At 32.5% G+C, this 20,269-nt stretch overlaps 2 protein-coding genes across 2 annotated transcripts; one reads left to right on the forward strand and one right to left on the reverse strand.

Annotated features, from left to right (window-relative positions):
• Positions 1-2,023: 2,023 nt before the first annotated feature.
• Positions 2,024-4,377, reverse strand: LOC135129142 (small ribosomal subunit protein uS12). Its single transcript, XM_064056236.1, has 4 exons — positions 4,271-4,377; positions 3,803-3,962; positions 2,198-2,396; positions 2,024-2,147 (listed from the first exon to the last, which is right to left on the reverse strand). Exons 1-4 carry the CDS (start codon positions 4,272-4,274, stop codon positions 2,079-2,081), a joined length of 432 nt encoding a protein of 143 aa, XP_063912306.1. The 5' UTR covers positions 4,275-4,377; the 3' UTR covers positions 2,024-2,078.
• Positions 4,378-4,611: 234 nt separating this feature from the next.
• LOC135129149 (zinc finger protein 239-like) lies at positions 4,612-17,469 on the forward strand. The gene is made up of 3 exons (XM_064056239.1): positions 4,612-4,758; positions 4,916-5,013; positions 14,310-17,469. The coding sequence occupies exons 2-3, from the start codon at positions 4,930-4,932 to the stop codon at positions 15,048-15,050; spliced, it is 825 nt and encodes a 274-aa protein (XP_063912309.1). The 5' UTR covers positions 4,612-4,758; positions 4,916-4,929; the 3' UTR covers positions 15,051-17,469.
• The last annotated feature ends 2,800 nt before the right edge of the window (positions 17,470-20,269 follow it).

Here is a 20,269-nt window from a genome sequence, read left to right on the forward strand (position 1 = left end):
AGGTATAATATACTTTTGTCTGAGACTATACAAATAGATGGGTATACCTACAAAATTTCATCATGTCCCTGTAAAGGAGGCACCCCATTGCATTGTAAATCGAAAATTTGCGAAATATTGGTTTTGTCCTGCACCTCTCTTATAGTAATTACCGGAAATATCTAAAAGATATTTTAACTTAAAATATACAAAGCCTTCTTCTACAGAATGACCAGACCGGATTTTTGAATTCCTTTAAAAAAGGCATTACAAACACGTATTGAAATTCATCAAACTGTGACCCCTAATATCTAGAAGAAAGGGTTAGAATTTTAAAAATGTAGTCTGGTCATTTTGTACATCCATCTTTTAATAGGGCAAGTGCGTTTTCAAAATTAGATTATCGCTGTGTTTAAAGCTGTGAGAACGGTAGGACAAATAGTATTTTTTGGGCTTGTTTGCTTGGGGTTGCTCATCCTTTTAAAGCATAACACTACCGCTGGTCAAGAGCACTTCAAGAGTATTAAATATGTCATCAGGTTTTTTTCCGTACGTCGTTTCTCGTTTCCTAAATGAATTTTAAAAGCTGTCAACCGCTTATTATATCGACTGTTGTGAACGAGGAGCTTGGCATAAGAATTCCACCCCCCTTGGTTGTGAATCTAATCTTTAAACTGAGTTTAGCATGAACAACTAATATCTTGTTTTTCCCCAAATTTAGAAACACACAGCGTCACGAATTCTTTATTCGCTGCTCCTTTTCTACAACGTATCCCATACCACAGTATATCCCATACAGTCTCAGCAGATCACAGTATATCTCAGATATTAAATGACGCATCCACAACCACCAGTCTGGTATCATGGTAGTTTCCTTACATGCCTCCTGTCAGTCCTGACCTCGCACCGCTACTCATATTCCCAACCATACAATGCTCAGCACAGGCTCAACCTTGAGTCGCGACACCCATCATAAGCGGCGCTAACATAACTATTTTACCTATCTCGAACACGATGACAAATACTACGACATACGAAAAAAAAAAGAATACATTAGAATGCAGCTATTGACCCGGTTTTTAATCAGACACCCGTTATTTATTGGGTAGGTACCTTCCCGCCTTCAAATTTTTTTCTCATTTATACTTGTCTGTTGATGATGGATTATGTATTATTGTAGCAAAAAATTTGTATCCTCGTAAAATTTTACGACTCTAATATTAAGTATCTATAAATCCCAGCCCCGGTGTTGTAAATCCATCAAATATAAATGGTCATGCTATTTGGAATTTACGTTCAATAAAGCTGAGTTCACAGTTTGAAGTTTCTCCCACATGCTGCTTAAATTGTAACAAATAGGATTTACTTCGTAAGTTTTTGATGGGGATGGATAGATGGTATGTCATATATTAAAAGTGATTGGTTGAATAGTTTCTAAAATGCACTATAAAAGATTGTTGCAACAGACTACTTTAACATTTAAAAATAATCTCAACAGTATGTAAACAACATCAAACGACTTTGGTTTTGTAGCGTTTGAGATTATCCTGAAATTAACATCCAGTTGTTTCAGAAACCGCAATGAAACCAACATACCGTAACCGACTTTTTTATTTTATGCGTGGAAATTTTATAACACGGTTGTTGGGATGTGCATCAATTATGTTCAGATACAAGCTTTAAATACCTCAAATAAGATTAACCCTTTAGTTCTGAAGGAACTTATTTTTGAATGTGTAACTTACCCACTTGCACAATAATAATAGATGACAACCGTTTGACACGGAAGGTTTGAAGTAGTTTTAATCATTTCAGTTGAGGAAGACTTAGCGTTGTCAAGTGCTTCATTTTTCACTGAACATTCAGAAAGCGACTTTAAAGGTTTAAGTTTAATCATAATTTAATAGTATCGTCTACTTTTCATCTGTTGTCATTTGGAACCTAGTTACAGATGAAACAGTACTGTTTATTCAGATAAACAATACTGTTCAGAACCTATATGTTTAAAAGTTATTCTTTTTGATGATGTAGAATAATAAAACAGTTTATCTAATTAAACATCTATTTTAAGATGTAAAAAAAAGTTTACAAAAAATGAATTATGACCTGGGTCGTTCTTTCTTTTCTTTATACAAAGCTAATAGGGATACATTAGCAACTTTCACAACCTGTAAAACAACGTCTGTAAGTATTGAAACTTTCACTGTCCATGACTTACTTTGAATCTAACTCCAGGGATATCACCTACAGCATGACCTTTCCGACCAAAGCCTGCCACTAAAACTTCGTCATTTTCTTCAATATGATTTAAACAACCATCTCTCGGTACAAATGCTGTGATTTTTTTTCCATTCTTTATTAACTGAACTCTTACACATTTGCGGATAGCTGAGTTCGGCTGTTTGGCTTCTACGCCCCTGCAACGAAGATATAAAAATAAAAATGCGAATTTTTATAGTCTATAACTCTAACATCCACCACCTTACAGTCTTAAAAACAGTGATAGAATTTGTAAATTACTGACTCTAAATTACGGATTATTTATCATATCAAATGGATAAAGAACCTAGGAGGACATTGAAACCATAAACTCAACGTTAATGAATCCAACGAAAAAACATGTTGGAAACTATTGATAACAAACACTAAAATTCCTAGATCGTAAATTGTCCTTTTCTTGGTTGTGCCTACCAAAGTGACCGAAACTGAACAAGTCCGTCAATTTTCAGAGCAAAAATTGTAACAAGTTTCGACGAAAGAAATCATTGTCCATTCATTTATGATAAAAAATAACAATCAACATTTTACTTAAGGCATATTAAAAAAGAATACAATCTTTTCTATTCGTTTTCATAAAAAATTGAAATTTACTTAAGAGATTTTTAGTCGTTGACGTCCATATAACATGGTTAATATTTAACCACACCAAATCTCTATTTTTAGTCATATAAAAGCATACGAAGTACAGTTTTTGTTTTAAAATGACTTAAGAATTTTGAAGCAAAATATCGTCATCGACAAGGAATAAAAGAAAACATTTAAATGTTCGACATTTACGTTCAGTTAGCAATGAGAAGAAGAAAAACGTTTGGTGCACAGAAGCCTTGATGGCACACACCTATGACTAAAAACTAAATACAGGATGTTAAGAAACTCAGATACAATCAAGATTTGTTTGTGAAACTGAAATGATTTGTTTATTATCAAAATCTAAAGATTTTCTGTCAAAAAAGTAAACTTCCGTCATAGTGTTGGGAATTAGCCACTGTTTCTTATGTTATCTACACTAATTTAGAGCATTGACTTAACGAGAAAAATTAAAAAAGAATGATCAACAAAATTAAAAAGGACTTCCCAACATGATGGGATGACAGAAACAAAGGCAATCTGCCCATTTTAGTGATAATACATTTCGTTTACATTTATATGTAGATCTCCATTCCGTTTGCACATACCATTAACTGACAACATTTTTTTATCTAATTGAACTTCCACAGTTGAACACTTTTAACAGTATTATAAAACTTACATTTAAAATATACTTACATTCAATTTCGTTGCCGCCACCATCAACTCTCCGCACAGAATTTTCCTGTGATTGATTCAAAAGCACCCATTCACAAGTAAATTCTGCGCACAGAATTGACAAAAATTATATTATGTTGTACTCATATCAGAGTGTAGAACCAATCAAAATGGTTATCCAATGGTTCAGAGTACATCAATTTAATTTTGCACGAAATACACCCTAAAGTATCAATGGATACCCAGCGGTTTTCTAGTGCGATGTGTTTAATGTATACCATATCTGACAGATACTCACACTTTTTCAAGCACAATGCCTTTAGCGTGAGATGCACCTCCAAATGGATTTGCCTTCCAACGCGTTCCTAAATGTGCTTTCTTGTAATCTTTATCCGCCCATCGTTGTTCACGACGATGGTTCACATGTTTTCTTGCCGTCCTCAAACCGCGGGGTTTGCCTAAAAACAACACAAAATTAGTAACCTTAAAAATATTTTTGCTGAGAACTCCCGAATACATTTAGCTACGATATTTTTACAAAAAAATTACGGTTTGCGTGTATTTACGTATAGGATGGTTTAGATTTAAATGCTGGTTTCGTCTACAAAATTTCAACGGGTTTGTTTGAAGCAGACACTTTTGTTAACCTAGTTGTTAGTATGTAAATAAAAATACAACTAAAAATTACAAATTTTGATTTACTTTCGTTTCTCTACTTTGCGCTATTTATCAATTTAAAAAAAAAACTAATTTTCTCTACACTCACCCATGCTTGCTGCAAGGAAAATTCGGTGAAAAGAAAGACGTCAATGCCAACCCGACGTAAAGAAGTATGTATGTATTGCCAATATCTACGGCAAGCATAAAGTCCCTAGGATTTAGGACTATTTTGAGAAAAAAAAAACACATGTTATATTAAAAATAGTACACCTACATGTTTTTCACTTTTGTAAATATTGATCACACAAAAAAGACTGGTTTTATTTATTTTTAAGCAATTATTGTCGTAAATTATTTTTTAAATTCTAGTAACTTTTAATGTACTATGGATGTTGGCATTACTATGAAATCGATCCGATTCTTGCATTAGAAGAGGATAAATGAATTTTGACAGCACGAAGCGCACTTTTTGTATATTTTTTTAAGCAACCTTTCGAGTTCTTGTCTGTATAGCTTTTTTTGTATCTTTAATCTGGACCAACTTATAATGTTTGCGTGTTTTACAGTTCTACTCGGTACTTTTCAGTAATAAAGGTAATTACCATTCCTTTTGCTGAATCACACATTAATTGCTCGTTTGTTTATTTTGCGACTTTTGACAGCACCAAAAAAATTATGCAGTTCGTAAACAAAACACATATGCGGCTTTATTATTAGAAGGAATGATTTCCCAATGTTTATTTTATTCCAGGTTCGGAGCTAATCATGGAAAATGCCCAAGAAAGGGATTTTCACAGAAGTTTGGAGCCTGACGTGATCATTAATCATGTGTCCAGTGAAGATGAAGATGTGAGTTACAATGATTCTTCAGACTACAATGTCTCTAAAAATATATTTATGTTGCTTTTTTTATAGTAAATCAGAGCAGGACATTTTAGAATTTTTAGAGTTGTGATATGTACGTTGGCTGAAAGAATTCCACAGTCGGATTGTTTTAATATATATTTATGTTGAAGATGGTTAATGTATGCATAATTCTGTAATGCATTTTTTATGCATAACAACAAATTAATCAGAGTTATGAAACATTTCTCTCTTGTGTCAGAAGATTACGCAATTGCAGTAAAATCTGTCTTAATAATGATTTTGTGATTGCAAGTTTATTAATGCATTATCCAAGATATTTTACAGATTATTAAACATTGTTCAGTTAATACAGAACTTTTGATTACATAACTGATCTAAGGTAGACTGCATAATGTGTTCTTTATTGGAGACGGTTATTTAAGACCTGTTTGTTATACATATTTAAACTTAAAAATATGCACCCACATTTTTTTACAACAGAAACTATTTTTTGACAATCCATTAAAATGTATCACCAAAAGGTGAGCATTATTTTTTGATTATGTGACCAAACTGGGTCACGTCAACACATTATCGATATCAATTGACCAAAGGCAAGCTGCAGGCTTCAAAAGTGGATCACAAGAGTATTATAATTTATTGAGTAGTAAGGCATTCCCTTGACATGCTGTAAGATTTTATTTTTGGGAAATTTAAAAAAGTATTTTAACAATAATTAATGTTTTTCTTCTTTTTTTCACAACCAGGTGGCCTAGAAATACTAAAAATATATGAACTGATTTGTTGAACGAATCGAAGATAATTTTATCTTCAACTTTCAATACAGTTTATAATGTAATAAATATTCGATAAAAAGTTGATTACATTTTACAGTAAATTTCAAATTTTTTACCTGATTGTAACAAGTGAGGTAATAATTTGCACTTTTTTCATTTCTTCCATACATTACGGCTACTTTCATGTTTTCTCGACGATCCTCCCCCCCCCCCCCCTCACTACTATTTTAATGACGTGATCTCAAATTTTGCATAGTAAGTAGGGATGTACCGACTAGTGGCCGACCGGTCGGATAAGCCGACTATTCGGCCGTTTTTCATCGTCGGCTGCAGTCGGCGACCGTTCGGCCAAACAGCCGATCTGTCGGTTTTTTTTATCAAAATTTAAATAGTATATAAAACAATTAAACCCGGTTTACAGAACCTCAATTAAATATTTAATTGCGATTTAATTTTTAACCCCTGGTTGAAGTACCATGTGACCGACTCTACGCCAATCAGACCTCGCTAATGGCCTTGTTAAATGCGCGATCAACTTAATCTCAGTTAAAATATTGTATTAACTGGCTCTAAATTGTGTTATTCTTTATTTTTGTACTGAGTTACTAAAAAAAATTAAATGTTAAAATTATCCAAACAAATTTAACACATTTTTTGGAAAACAAAGGAACTTTAGTTATTCCTTTTATTAAAATAAAAATTTTTTTTAAGGTAGTCAGAGAAATAGAAAAAAAACACACTGTCTGTCGCATTTATAAACCGGTTTTAGCAAAGCCGAACAGTCGGCCGACTAGTCTGTTTATACTGGCCGAACAATCGGCTAGTCGGTTAGTCGGCCAGACCTACAGTCGGTACATCTCTAATAGTAAGTGATATTTAATTATTGTAAAATAAATATACTCGTAGGTTATCAATCCACCTTGATTTTTTCTTACCATACATCCAGATTTTTGGAAAAAAGTCAACATTGTGGAACATTTTACAGTTTCTACTTTAAACTGTAAAATGTTACACAATGTTGACTTTTTTTAGTTTAAAGCAGAAACTGTAAAATGCCCTGAAATTTTACAAACGTTTTAATGTTATCGTAAGCATGGTAAATCGTTAATCAAAATTTATTTGTTTATCCCACCAAAAGCTTGATGACGTCATCTTAAGAATTTGCTGGATAAATGGTATCTAAATATGCAAATAATGAGTCTGTACTAGAAAAAAATATGAATGAAGCAATTTAGTTTATTCATAAAATCAAAAACCGCTCACCCCATTTTTCAGAAAATTTGGGAATACAGTACTGTTATCAGAAGTATTACATTGTATCTGTCTAAATTTAAGTATGTGTCTTTGCTAAAATGTTGAGCATGCTTCTTTACCTGTAGTTTAACACTTCAAGCATATGATTGTTTTAACTTAACAGGGGTTATTATAAAAAGGTATAAATCGCGAAATCAAATTCTATTCTGTATTTTAATTATATTTATTTGATTCCACTCAGGCGCTGGGGAAGTCTGTATAAGTAACCTTACACCATTTTTTTTTACTCGTAGAGTTATTTTGGTAATATTGAGTATGTACACCAAAAATAAAGAAGGTTCGATTGTTATATGTCAAGATCCGCAAAATTAATGCGATTTAGTAGCGAGCCTTTTGTTTCCGTTTTTATGCCTATGAAAGTAAACTAAATTGAGCGATTCCGTTCAACAAGGTTAAATATTTCACAATAGAAACAAATGTGTGTACATTTGTAAATAGCAGATAGGTATTCTGCACAAGGCATTATCAAAAGAATGGCCACTATTTACACTTATTATTCTACAAAAGCATTAATCTCAAATTAATATATTTATGTAGATATTTTATTTTAAATACTTTAAGTCATTGACCCCAACGTTTTGTTGATAAATCGCTGTGTAACATTTCGTAAATTTGATCATAATTTATCACAAAAAAAAAGTAAATAACAAATTGTGAAACTCATTTTTTGCGTTCAAAAATCCACACATATACTTAAACGAATTACTATGTCCCCAATCTTAAGAATAAAAGAAGTACACTTTTAATGTTTAGTATGTTAATGTTGTGTTTGTTTGTCAACTCCCTAGAAATTCCGTCCAAACTACAGGTGACGTTACCATTAGTCCCTGGTAGAATAATTGAAGTTAATAATGGCTCGTTTAAAAAAACTCCCATTTTAAGCTTTCTACACTTTATGCAGATACCATGTTTAGAATAAGAGTAATAAGTTTTATTAGAAAATCTTTTTTTACTACAAAGAATGCAGCCTAAAAAAAATTGGTCTAAAGAGTTTAGACAGTACTTCCCTCGCTGTCGGAAACGTGACGACGGCAACCCCTGTTATGTGCTTACTGAAGAGTAATTAACAATTAAAACAGTACCTAACCCCTGCAGGCAAATTGGTTTAGGATAGAGGATTGAAAATGCACACAATTCAGCTGTTAAGATTCAATATTGCCAATTAAATTCAAGAGACGCTTATTAATATTGTTTTGAATTTTTGTTTTTGTTTTGTTGTTTATTTTACTTCAATATCGGAGTCATTGAAACGATCCTCAACGAGTATATTTAAAAATTTTAATGACTAACAAGTTAACAACGTTAAATGTAAGTTTTCTTTTTCAAGTCAACGCAAGCTTTATTTTATTCTTAATTCTATAATTATTTATTTTTGTTTGGCGATCTTTCTGCATTCTTTTGATGTCATTAAAAGATGACATAGTTCTATTACGAAGAGAGATTTAAGTGGCTGGCAAAATCGCTGTAGGTTTGTAAAATATTAAAATTTTTTTTGCAGTTGTAATGGAAATTAGCATTTTCATACATATATTGCTTTTCAAAATATCTTGTAGTAACAAACTTTCTGTAAGTTGTTGAACATGCCAAAATGATATTGACGACTTGAATATGTGCTAAAACTTGCAAAAATCGTTTTTTATTTACAAACAGTATAGATGTGTAAATGTATAACACATGCAGATATTTAGAAATGAAATATTTTTATAGGGTTTGTATTTTATTGAAATATGTTGCATTTATAATGTATAAAAATTTAAGGTCATGAAAAATAAGTAAACTTTCTGTCAGCAAATCATACAGCAACACTAATTGTAAAAATACCGTTAGGATAAACCTTGAAAAACTTGGTATAAAAAATATTGAGTTGACGATAAGCTCGTAAATGCTATAAAAGATAAAGTGTCCCATTTGAATAGTACAAGTAAACTAACAGTTCTCAAATTTAATCACCCTGTTTAAATAAGTTAAAACATTCTTAAGTTTTTTAGTTAACAAGCACAATCTGGGAAGTACTGTATTGGCTAACGTCGTCTTTTCTTGTGTTTTAATAGCTCCTAGTATATGAAAAAATAGATCTTTCTTTCTGTCCATCTGCCTTTTCTGTGATTTCTATTGGACAAATAAACTCATTCATTGTTGTGAAATTGTCCAAAATTTGGATGATCCTAATTTGAGGACGTTATTCCACGTAAATACTATTAGATCCAGCTTATTTTTTATCTTGTGGATATTGGTTTTTGGAAAAAAAGATTACTTAGGAATTACAAAACCCTTTACTTTGAAATTCTACACACGCCTGAAAGTTATCATTAACATGGTAAATCGCCAATCAAAATTCATATGTTCATTTCTTTGAAGAACTTGATGACGTTATCTTAAAATTTTGCTCATCATTTTTAAAATGTATAAAATAGTATCTTCTGCACTTATTATTTATTTATCCATTCATATTTTTGACATTTTACTTATAGACTAAAAAAAAATGTATGCAACTAAATTTTACAATTTAATTTAGGAGCTATGGAAGATTGTCACATATTTTAAGGTTGTTAAAATGGTAACTCATTAATTAGAGTTCGTTGTTTTGTAATCATGTAAATCGTGTTGCAGTGCCAATGTTTGTATCTTGTTTATTATATTTCCTTGAAATCTAAGGGTTGTGATAAGTTTTTAATATATCTCTTATACAGGTAGTACTTTTGAAATAATGTGATCAGTTGTAATTTATTTGTTTTTAAGTACAGGGTGATTATTTATTCACGACTGCATATTTCTGAATAGGCAACACATTTACTTTCCATAAACGACTTCGTCTTAATTTTTTTTTATAAATAATGCTCCTAAATATGGCAATGATTACGTCAAAAATTGTGACAAATTAATTCTAGCAATAAAATTATTTCCAACTTTTGCTAATGATGTTTTCAAATTTCGAAAAAACCTTTTGCTTTTAACTGTGGGAAAGCGTGGTAAGGCTGATGATAATTTCGATGCTGGCGTTCGTCTACATGCCGGGCGATGTCCCAAATATACAATTCCTTCTAACCAAGCTTTTAAAAAACGCAAACAAGAGAAGTTTGTAAACTTAAAAAAAAATAAAGTTAAGCGTCGTAACTATAGTAATAACACCAGAAAATGAAGCTGTAACAATAGTTATTTATTATACAAGCGGTTAAAGTGAATGTTTAATGAGCGGTCAGTTTAAGGCGAGAGCGGCGTATGCCGCGAGCGCCTTAAGACCGCGAGTTACACATTCATTTTAACCGCGAGTGTAATACAAAATTTTATTCAATTTTGACAACCCCAAGTCCCAAATTGTGATAAAATTGGTGATTCAAAGTTCACATTCGAGAAACGTCAGAATTGACAGCGACCAAATAAAAGTTTTATATGCGTAGAATTTAGGTTACAATATCAGGTGTGTGTGTGTAGTATGTGACTCTGGCGACGGTGTTTGTTTATTTTAAACAAACTAAAATTATCGAAAAATTGCAAAATCATGCAAGATTCCAACGGCAAAACTTGCTCCCAAAAAAGAGCAAATCAGAAAGTGTATCAAAAGTTCCTTAGATGGAAAGAGCAGCAAGGCATTGGAGAAATTACAGAAATGGTAACCATGGTTTTAAAACAGCAAAATAAAAATTTTATTTCGCTAGCGGTTTAAAAATTGTATGGTGCTACCGGATAAACCAAAGCTTTAGTGGCCTACTGACGGCAAAATAAACGTTTGTTTACATGTCAAAATTTAATAAAATATATTATCTTTTGTTCCCTAATAAATAAAATATATGTATTTAGTTATTAGTTTATTACGTTCTAAAGGGATAGGAGGATAATACATATACTTACATATACAGTACATCATACTATCTTATAATTGATTTTGCAGGGGATTTGTATTACTTACCACCAGTTTTTAAATAAACAGTGTATATAAATATTAAAAAAAAAGATGATTTCCACCACCATAAAGACAAAGGTTGAATAGAGTGCTGATGTGGGGTTACTTTTACTGTAGTAAGGAAGTCCACGAAATCGGTTTTTTTAATCGCATGAGCCCCAGATCATATCTCGAAGGTTAAAAACCATAAAATACATTCGAGTGCCATTAAATAAAGTAGAATTCGTGCACAAATTTTTTGTTTTCAAAAAGTTAAAAGTAATACTTCTATTTGAAAATTTTTATTATTCATAAAATAATATTTTGAAAATTGGATAACGGTGATGGTCCTACCCATGTAAAATCCAAAACTCACTGCGAAAAAATTAATTTGTTGTTACTTCCCAAGCGTAAGCAAAGGAAGTATTGTAATCGAGTCGCTTGACCGACTCTCTACCTTTACGTTTTCTCGACCTTTCATGACCTTTCGAGTACGAAGAAATAGGTCTCCCGTTTGGGTCTGTCTGCCGTCCCGGATTTTTATTAGACAGATAATCTCGGAAAGTACTGGGCCGATTGTCAAATTTTGTATGTAACCAAAATTTGCCTAATCATCCCCACCAATAATGTGATTACGTCACTTCAAAATTGCACATACTAAATGGGTTTTAAATTGTATGAAATAACATAGTCCTACACGTCTAGTTTACGACTCCGTATTGAGTTTTTACCCGAAATGTCCAGATTTTTGGAAAAAAAATCAAAATTATAAAATAACGTTTTGCAATTTAATTTTGAATCTGCAAAACCAATGCTTTGAAATCTTGGAGATGTTTTAAAGTTATCATAATCATGGTAAATTTTTGATCCAAATGTATTAGCTCATCTCCCCTAAAAAATTGATGACGCCACCCCAAAATTTTGCTGAATAAATCCTATCTAAAATGTGATGAGTCTGCACTTGTGATTTATCATTCCATTCATTATTTTTGGATTTGCATATACAGAGTGGCCCAAAAAAAATTAATGAATACGTAAATTTATTTTACTTATTGAATTAGGAACCACAAAATCAAGTGTTTTGAAATCTTGTAAATGTTTTAAAGTTATCATAGGCATGGTACATTTTTTTTCAGAATGTGTTTGCTCATCCCTCCTAAAAAATTAATGACGCCACCCCAAAAAATCCAAGTTGATATACGTGTCCTTGCAAAAATGTTGATGACGTCATCACAAAATTGTGTAAAGAAAAAACTCAACTCGAAAATGCTGGATATGTTTCATTGTACGTCAGGACCGAGGGAAGTTCTGTCGAAACAACTTTCGACCACTTTTTCTTCCTGAGCGTAAGGAAACTAAGTATTGTAATCGAGTCCGTCGGCCGACGCTGGAATTTTACGTTTTCTCGACCTTTCATGAACCGTACAGAACGAAGAAATACGTGTCCCGTTTCCGTCTGTCTGTCCGTCCGTCCGTCTATCCGTCTGTCTGCAGTCACTGATTTTTATTAGACAGATGTATTTATATTATGTAGATGGTAAAACTGTAACCAAAATTTCTCTAATCATCCCCACCACTAATTCGATGACGTCACTTCAAAATTGTGCATAGTAAATGAGTTTTAAATTGATAAAATAACATAGTCCTACACCTGTAGTTTATGACTCCGTGTTGAGTTTTTACCCGAAACGTCCAGGTTTTTGGAAAAAAGTAAAAATTATGAAACAACATTTTGCAATTTAATTTTGAATCTGCAGAACCGAATGCTTTGAAATCTTGCAGATGGTTTACAGTTATGATAAGCATGATACATTTTTAATCAAAATACAGGATGTTCATTTTATCTGTTCACGCCTGACAATTTTTGCATAGACAACATATTATACTCCCCGGAGACAACTTCGTCCAATTTATTTTTTTTTTAATAAGCAATCATAGCAATCACAGAAAAATGCCAAATAATGACAAAATTGAAAAAATTAATAATTAATGAATTAATTTATTTATTTATTAATGGATCAGATTACAACGAAAACGAATTTATAATAAATGTTCAAAATGCCTGCCTCCACGATCTTCACAAAGTCCTATCCTACGTTCAAAATTTCTACGAACTCTAACATGTCGGGAGTTATAGACCTGCATGACGCTATTATCCTTTCACGTAAGTGGTTTTCATTTTCGATTGGGACACTATAAACGTCATTTTTCACCTTCTCCCAAAGAAAAAAATCTAGTGGCGTTAGATCAGGGCGTCGTCTTCGTATGTCTACTTCTACGTTTTCCAACAGTTCAGGTAAAATATTCTTTAACAAATTTAGATACATAGGTCCGTTTAAATTTCTTTCAAAAAAATGTGGACCAATGACGTGGTAACCAACAATTCCACACCAAGCATTAACTTTGAAAACTTTTTGAAAGTGCTGTTCCTGATACCAATGGGGATTTTGCTGGGCATAGTAATGTGAGTTATGTCTGTTTACACACCCGTTATTGGTAAATGTGGCTTCATCCGTAAATCAAAAGTTAAATAAAAAATCTTGATTGTCTCATAATTGAGCCCTCACAAATTCGCAAAACACTAACCGTCGGATAAAATCGCGTTCTTTTAAATATTGGACAATTGTCACATGGTATGGATGAAATCGGTTTGCCTTTAAGATGTTGAAAACCGAACCCACACTAATCTCCATTTGGGATTTTCTGCTACAATTTTAATTAGAGCAGCTTCATTATCCGGCGTTGTTACAGTTCGATTTATAACTTTGTTTTTATTGAATTGCCCAAATTCTCGTAATTTTTTTTCCCGTTTTCTAAACGCTTGATTTAGAGAGTTCTTCTATTGGGATATTGCCTGGCGTAGAGACGAACAGTAGCATCAAAATTTTTGTCACACTTTCCCAATATTAATAGCATGTCATGTTTCAGAATTCGAAAACATTTTAAAGCAAACGAAAATTGAAAATATTTGGCTGACAGAAATAATTTGTCATAATTTTGGTTCTGATCATTGCTATCTATGCGTTCATTATTATTTAAAAATGAATTAATTTGATTTAAAAATAAAAATTAATCAAAGCTGTTTATGAAACGTAAAATGGGTTGCCTATGTCGAAATATTCAGGCGTGAACAGATAAAATGAACACCTGTATAATGTAACCAGAGACTTTAAATACTTAAAATACTTTAAAGTCTCTGAATGTAACTCAAACATTTTTAACACTCTTTTCTTTTTTTTGTAGCATTTCTTTTTAACATTGGCTGTGCAGTGTTAAACTTGAAAATAATCTGAGAATTTTTCTTGTAGGAAAAGTGCGTTAAAAGAAAACAGTCCTGCACATCTTCCCTCAACGGTATTCATTCAAAAATGGTGCCACCAGACATATCTATAATTCCTTTAAGTAAAAAACCTCAAATCAAAATAAGACTCTTCGATAAAGAATATTCGCCTTCAAAGGACGACATCAAAGTACAAAGTTTTTCTCGATCTCCTCGACAAACGGTAAGACTGGTCTCAAAAGACGAAGCGGAACGTGCTGGTGATACTTACGCCCGACGTAAATCCCTTCCTCTCGAAAAATGTCCTATTTGTAAAAAATATTTTCGTCGAATGAAAACTCATTTGCTAAAACACGAGCAAATCAGCAAAAATCCTGATGATCCCTTGACATGTACGTTTTGCATGAAAGGGTTCAATACTCAAAGTAATTTGCTCATTCACATGAGAACCCATACAGGGGATAAACCATATATTTGTGAAATTTGTCATAAAGGTTTTGCACAGTCCTGCAACCTCGTCAATCATTTGAGAATTCATACAGGAGAAAGGCCCTTTAAATGTCCTCACTGCGATAGGGCCTTTACTCAGTCGGGTAACCTAAATAACCATATAAGACTTCATACGGACGAAAAACCTTTTAAGTGTCATTTTTGCGATAAAGCGTTTGTGCAGTCTGGGAATCTTAACTCACATATTAGAAATAATCATAAATTTTCTGAGGACGTGGGAAATGAGAGCAGTGATAGAGTGGATGGTTTAAAATGCTAGTTTTTTGCAATGATTGATCATGACTTGATTAAACAACTGTGCAATAAAATTAATACCTTTCAATTTTCGAATTTAATGGGTATAAAATATAGACACTTTTATCCCTTCTTATACAATAATGAAAGGATTAAAGTGCATCATTTAATCCCGAAGGCGAAAGTTTAAGTCTTGAACCGAAGGCGAGGAAAATAATCGCCTGAGGGATTAAATAATACTGCAGTCTTGTGGTATAAACGCTATTTTCTGTACTCCCAGTTAATTTAAACCTGAAATTGTAAAAATAAATTCGAATGTCACTTTGACAGCAGCAATTAAATTCGTAAACTTTTGAAGTTTTGCTATTTCGTTGTCATGGAAACATCCTATTTTTATTTCAGTCCATTGGGATTAAATGAGCCATTTCAGTCCCCAAATTAGAGAATGTGAAACAGCAACTTCACTCCCAGGAGTGCAAAAATTTATTACAACTGTGCATTTTAACACAAAATTTGGTTCAGTTTTTTCAGTAATGATTCTACCTAAATGCATACGATGCCATTGCTTAAAATTTAATGTCAGAAAATTGAGGGTAAACTCCATAAAATATAATTAATTTATTTGTGTAACGTTTTTACAATACACCGTTACATGATAAAATATTAAATTTATTTCGTAGATAGTTCAAGATTTGTAAAGCTGAACTGCATTCGATGAAAAACAATGTTAAAAAAGGATCTCTTTTCTACTTCAATACTCATTGCCGAAAAGGGACATTTTCGAGGCGGTTAGTATTAACTAAGAGAACATTCACGTTGATTGACGGAGCCTGTGAAATAATTTTATAACGACCTCTTTATTTAGTGGTCAATGGACATATGATTTTACTGAAGGAACAAACCGAAAAGCTCTATATTTTTTCCCATTAGTGCCTGTTCAAATAGAGACTACAGGTCTAATTGTTTTAACAGATAGTAATAACTATTCTGTAGCACACCTGTTAAAATTAGAATTAAACGTTAAGCCGGGTTTTGTAAATTTACAATTTTGCTAAATTTACAGACTAAATAAACAGATTGGTGACAGAGTTTGTTATAGTAACAGTTTTTCCAATAATAGTATGGGTTAGAAGCCTAAGAGTACATTGATGTTTTCTTTCCAAATGATACCTGGAAAAATATAAACATGAAATATTACAAATGATACATCAAATTCATGTTTGCTTGTCTTTGTTAAAAATAAAATTGTATAAGTTTGAATATGTTGAAAAATTTTCCTTGGCGTAAGTTTTGACATTATTTACGTTATTATTCAACTGGAGTACAGCACGCTGATAGTTCGAATTATAATAATTTTCTAGAAGTTTTTTTTTGAATCATTTAGTATTAGGTGAAATACAGGTTTAGCACTATGTTTTACTAGTAATTTTTGTGTGTTCAAATCGTAAATGTGAATACAAATCAAGTTAGCGAAGATAAATAAAGAGAATGAAAGTAAAATGAAAGTTAATGAATGGAATGTCACTTTTGAAATTCGACAGTTTTGATTAAAATTTTTGATCTACAAAAAATCATAGCTTTTTAAATGTTTCCATAAAAGTGAAGAAAGGAGTTTGGCGTTTGGTGTATCTTTTTAGTAAATAAATAAATAATAAATAACAAATATTACAAGCGAAAAACGATTGGTTGTGGCCAAAATGAAAGAATTGTTCAAACACTCTGTAGACAGGTTCTACTTTTAAGTGCTATTTTTTTCTCAGAAATATAAACCTTAATTTTGTACTTACTTAAGTAGACAGAACGATATTTAATCAAGTCAATATCACACTGAAAGTCATTACTCTCATTTCAATTCGTATTTTTGTAAGTTTACTCTTATAATCGTTTTTATATTATATATACTTATACAAATTTACAAAGAATATTTATCTATTTTATAAGACTTTGCTTTACAACAAAGTCTGTGAATGATCGGATTGTTTTAGTAATTTTAAAAGAGTAACTAAAGAGACTGTCATATTTGCATAGTTTGTTGCTTCACCTATTGGTACTAAAAGAGGAGACTTACATCTGCAAGAAACTTCATTACTAGTTATTTTAATCATTTATGCGAATTTAGTACCTTGCAGGTATATTTGATTTTTAAAAACTAGCCACAAACTATGCAAGATTTTTACTTGTGCAATAATTTCCGACATTATTGAAACTCGCCAAATTATTGATCTCCAAAAAGTGTATTTATTTTTCACGACTCATTTACCTTGACATCTCATGAAAACATCAATTTCCATTTTTAAATAAGTTTACAATGTAATGATTTCTTCTAAATCGAAGTGTTCTAGAAATATGTTCCTTATACAGCTATCATTACTAATACAAATTTGTATTGTATTTTGCATGTCACTATGTAGTTTTATATTCGAAATAAATACGCAACAATCTTAATTTGTTTGGTTTTATCCCGTACTTATTCTTGACAGTTCAGTTTCAGGGTAGATATGTGTTGGGAGTATTTATGTTAAGGGTCACCTAGCTTGAAAAAACAATCATGAATAAACTTGTTCATTGCAAATATCCACCAATATGAATTCAGGCATAAGTTACTCCTTTACTAAAAAAAGCGACAAAACAAAACCAGAAAATTATAAAAAGAGTCATGTTGTCACCTTCATCAATTCTTGATTGATCATCATAATGTGATTTCTTAAAACCAGGACAGTTTCTTACTATATAAGCCTATCGTTTCTTGCTTACTTCGATGTCTAAACGACTGGACATCATACGACGGCAGTACCAAAAATTCCCTACAATTAAATAGATTTACAATTCAATTTTATTTTTCACTGTAAACCCCCCCTAACATCAATGCACTTATTACATCGTTTCAGTAACAATTCAGTATCTTTAAAAAATACTTTTTCTGCTTGTCTTGTAATCTTCAGCTTTTCATTGTCACCGAAATGGCGCCCTGCCCGTTTTTCAATTTCCCAAACAGGTAATCATACCTGTTTGGGAAATCAAATCAAGTCACTGGAGGCCATATCTGGGCTATATGGAGCCTGATCGATTTATTGAAAACCGCAATCACGAACTGCATAACATGCCCTGTTAACTGTGGTGTTGCGTTCTTTAATGTTCATAAGAGGAATGCCTTGAAATCGCAAAAGATCGTAGCCATCACCTTTTTTTGTCGACTGACAGACTTTGAACTTTTTTGGTGATGCTTCTCCGTTTCGTCTCCCTTCCATCAACTCTCTTTTGTACATACAAAGGCTCATAGTACAAAACCATGGTGTCATTCCTTGTGGCAATTGTCTGCAGTATGGCGACAAGATTTTCTCTGTAGAGCTCCAAAAACGACCGAGCACATTCAACACGACGCTGGCCCTGAATTGCTGAGAAATGTTTACGAAACGTGCACTCATTTTATTCGTGCCTAAATAATCATGGACGATTCAGCAAACGGTTGTATCTGAAAGGCCCCATTTTTGTGCTATTTCTTTCGCCTTCAAACGTCGATCGAATAACACGAGATCTTCAACAAGGACAATGTTGTTGTTCGTTACCACTTCGACCAGCCTACCTGTTCTGGCGTCATCTTCCAAGGATCCCTGCCCCATTCGAAACCGTTTTGACCACTCCTTCATCAAAAAATAAGACTAGGACTTTCCCATACACCCCACCCAACCGATCTTTAATGTTTTGAAGGGAAAGATCTCTGCTCGATACTCAATTTTCGTGACTTCAGACATCGTGATGAACAAATGCCATACAAATGCCAGTTGTCAAAAAACTAGTTGACGGAAACTGTATTTTGTTGTGTTCCAAGTTTAATACGACTAGAATCAGTTCCAGCATCTTAATATGCTACTGTACCAGGATCTGTCAGGCAGGGAATATTTGGTGCTACCCTAGTAATTAGAAAGAAATGAGCAATTAATGTCATTTATTTGGAATTCTAAAAGGCTTTTGTTCGTGTTCTACATCATCGCTTTCTGTCTAGGTCATAGGTCTAATAAGTTGAACAAAGCTGGCGTGTGCATTTCTTTTTAAAGTGGACTGAGGTTTTTGTTTTCCTAAACGACCGTTATTTTAGTGTAAGAGCAGCTGCATCGTGTTCTTCAAAAGGTAAGGTATTGTCTGGTGTTCGATAAGGATCAGTTCTGGATCCAGTATTATTTCTCCTGTATGTATTCAATCCATCATTATTAGTCGCTACGTTTGGGTCACAGAATGTCACTAATTTTCAGAACGTAACATCTCCATTAATAACCGACTTATTGTTATGAAATTTTAAATATACCCCGTCCACAACTTGTACTATAATGCAAGGGTATTTTTTTAAAGTTTAATGTCATATATATATTTTTTTAACTTTGTTAAAATTGTTGCATCACGTGTTTTTAAAAATCAGTCTCAATTATTATTATTTATGGAAATTATGGAACGCGATTTTCACCACTGTTCAGCTTCCAAAACTCTAAACATCGTCCGATAAAATGTACCCGAACACATTATCGACTTTCTTTGTTGGAAATGAGATACAGCAAAAAACAGAAGCCGCTAGAAGTATTCTTTTTACTGTATCTCATTTCCAACAAAACGACAAATATCTGACAGGATACCTAGAGTTTTGTAAGTATTAACAGTGTTGAAAATCGCGTTCTGAAAGTTCCATAAATAACTGAGATACTGTTTTTGGAATATAAGTACGTGATGCAACAATTTCACTAAAATAAAAAAAAACACGATGATAGCAAAATTGCTCTTTATATCTAGAGACAAAGTTGTGGACAAATTTAAAATTTTACAACAATAATAAGTCTGTTAATAATGGAGATGTTACATTTCGAAATGTACATATTAAAAACCCATGTAACAAAAATAGACCCTGGCCTTAAAGTCTTCAATATACCCAAGCTAACAACGATCTATTTGCTGCAAAAAGCATTCGTGAAACCAAATGAAGAGCTATTTAAGACCTTTTCATGTTAATCATTTAAAATAATCTGGACACAGAAATAATAAATTCTAATAAGGTGCTAGTTTTTAACACCATCTCTTTACTAAGTACTGGCAACACCGTAAGAAGTTTCGCTCCCCTGGCAGGTCACCAACAGGATACTACCCCTTCTTGCTTACTTTGCTTTACTTTACCTAACTCAATCTAAACTATTGAATTGAACCACTCTCGATGTGAAGATATATGCGGAGTACCGTCCTGCCGTTTGTTTGTAACTAGAG

The sequence above is a fragment of the Zophobas morio genome, unplaced genomic scaffold (assembly GCF_036711695.1).
Source record: "Zophobas morio isolate AGI-343-1 ecotype UQ-CSIRO unplaced genomic scaffold, CSIRO_AGI_Zmor_V1 ptg000014l, whole genome shotgun sequence".
In the NCBI taxonomy this organism is placed as follows: domain Eukaryota; kingdom Metazoa; phylum Arthropoda; class Insecta; order Coleoptera; family Tenebrionidae; genus Zophobas; species Zophobas morio.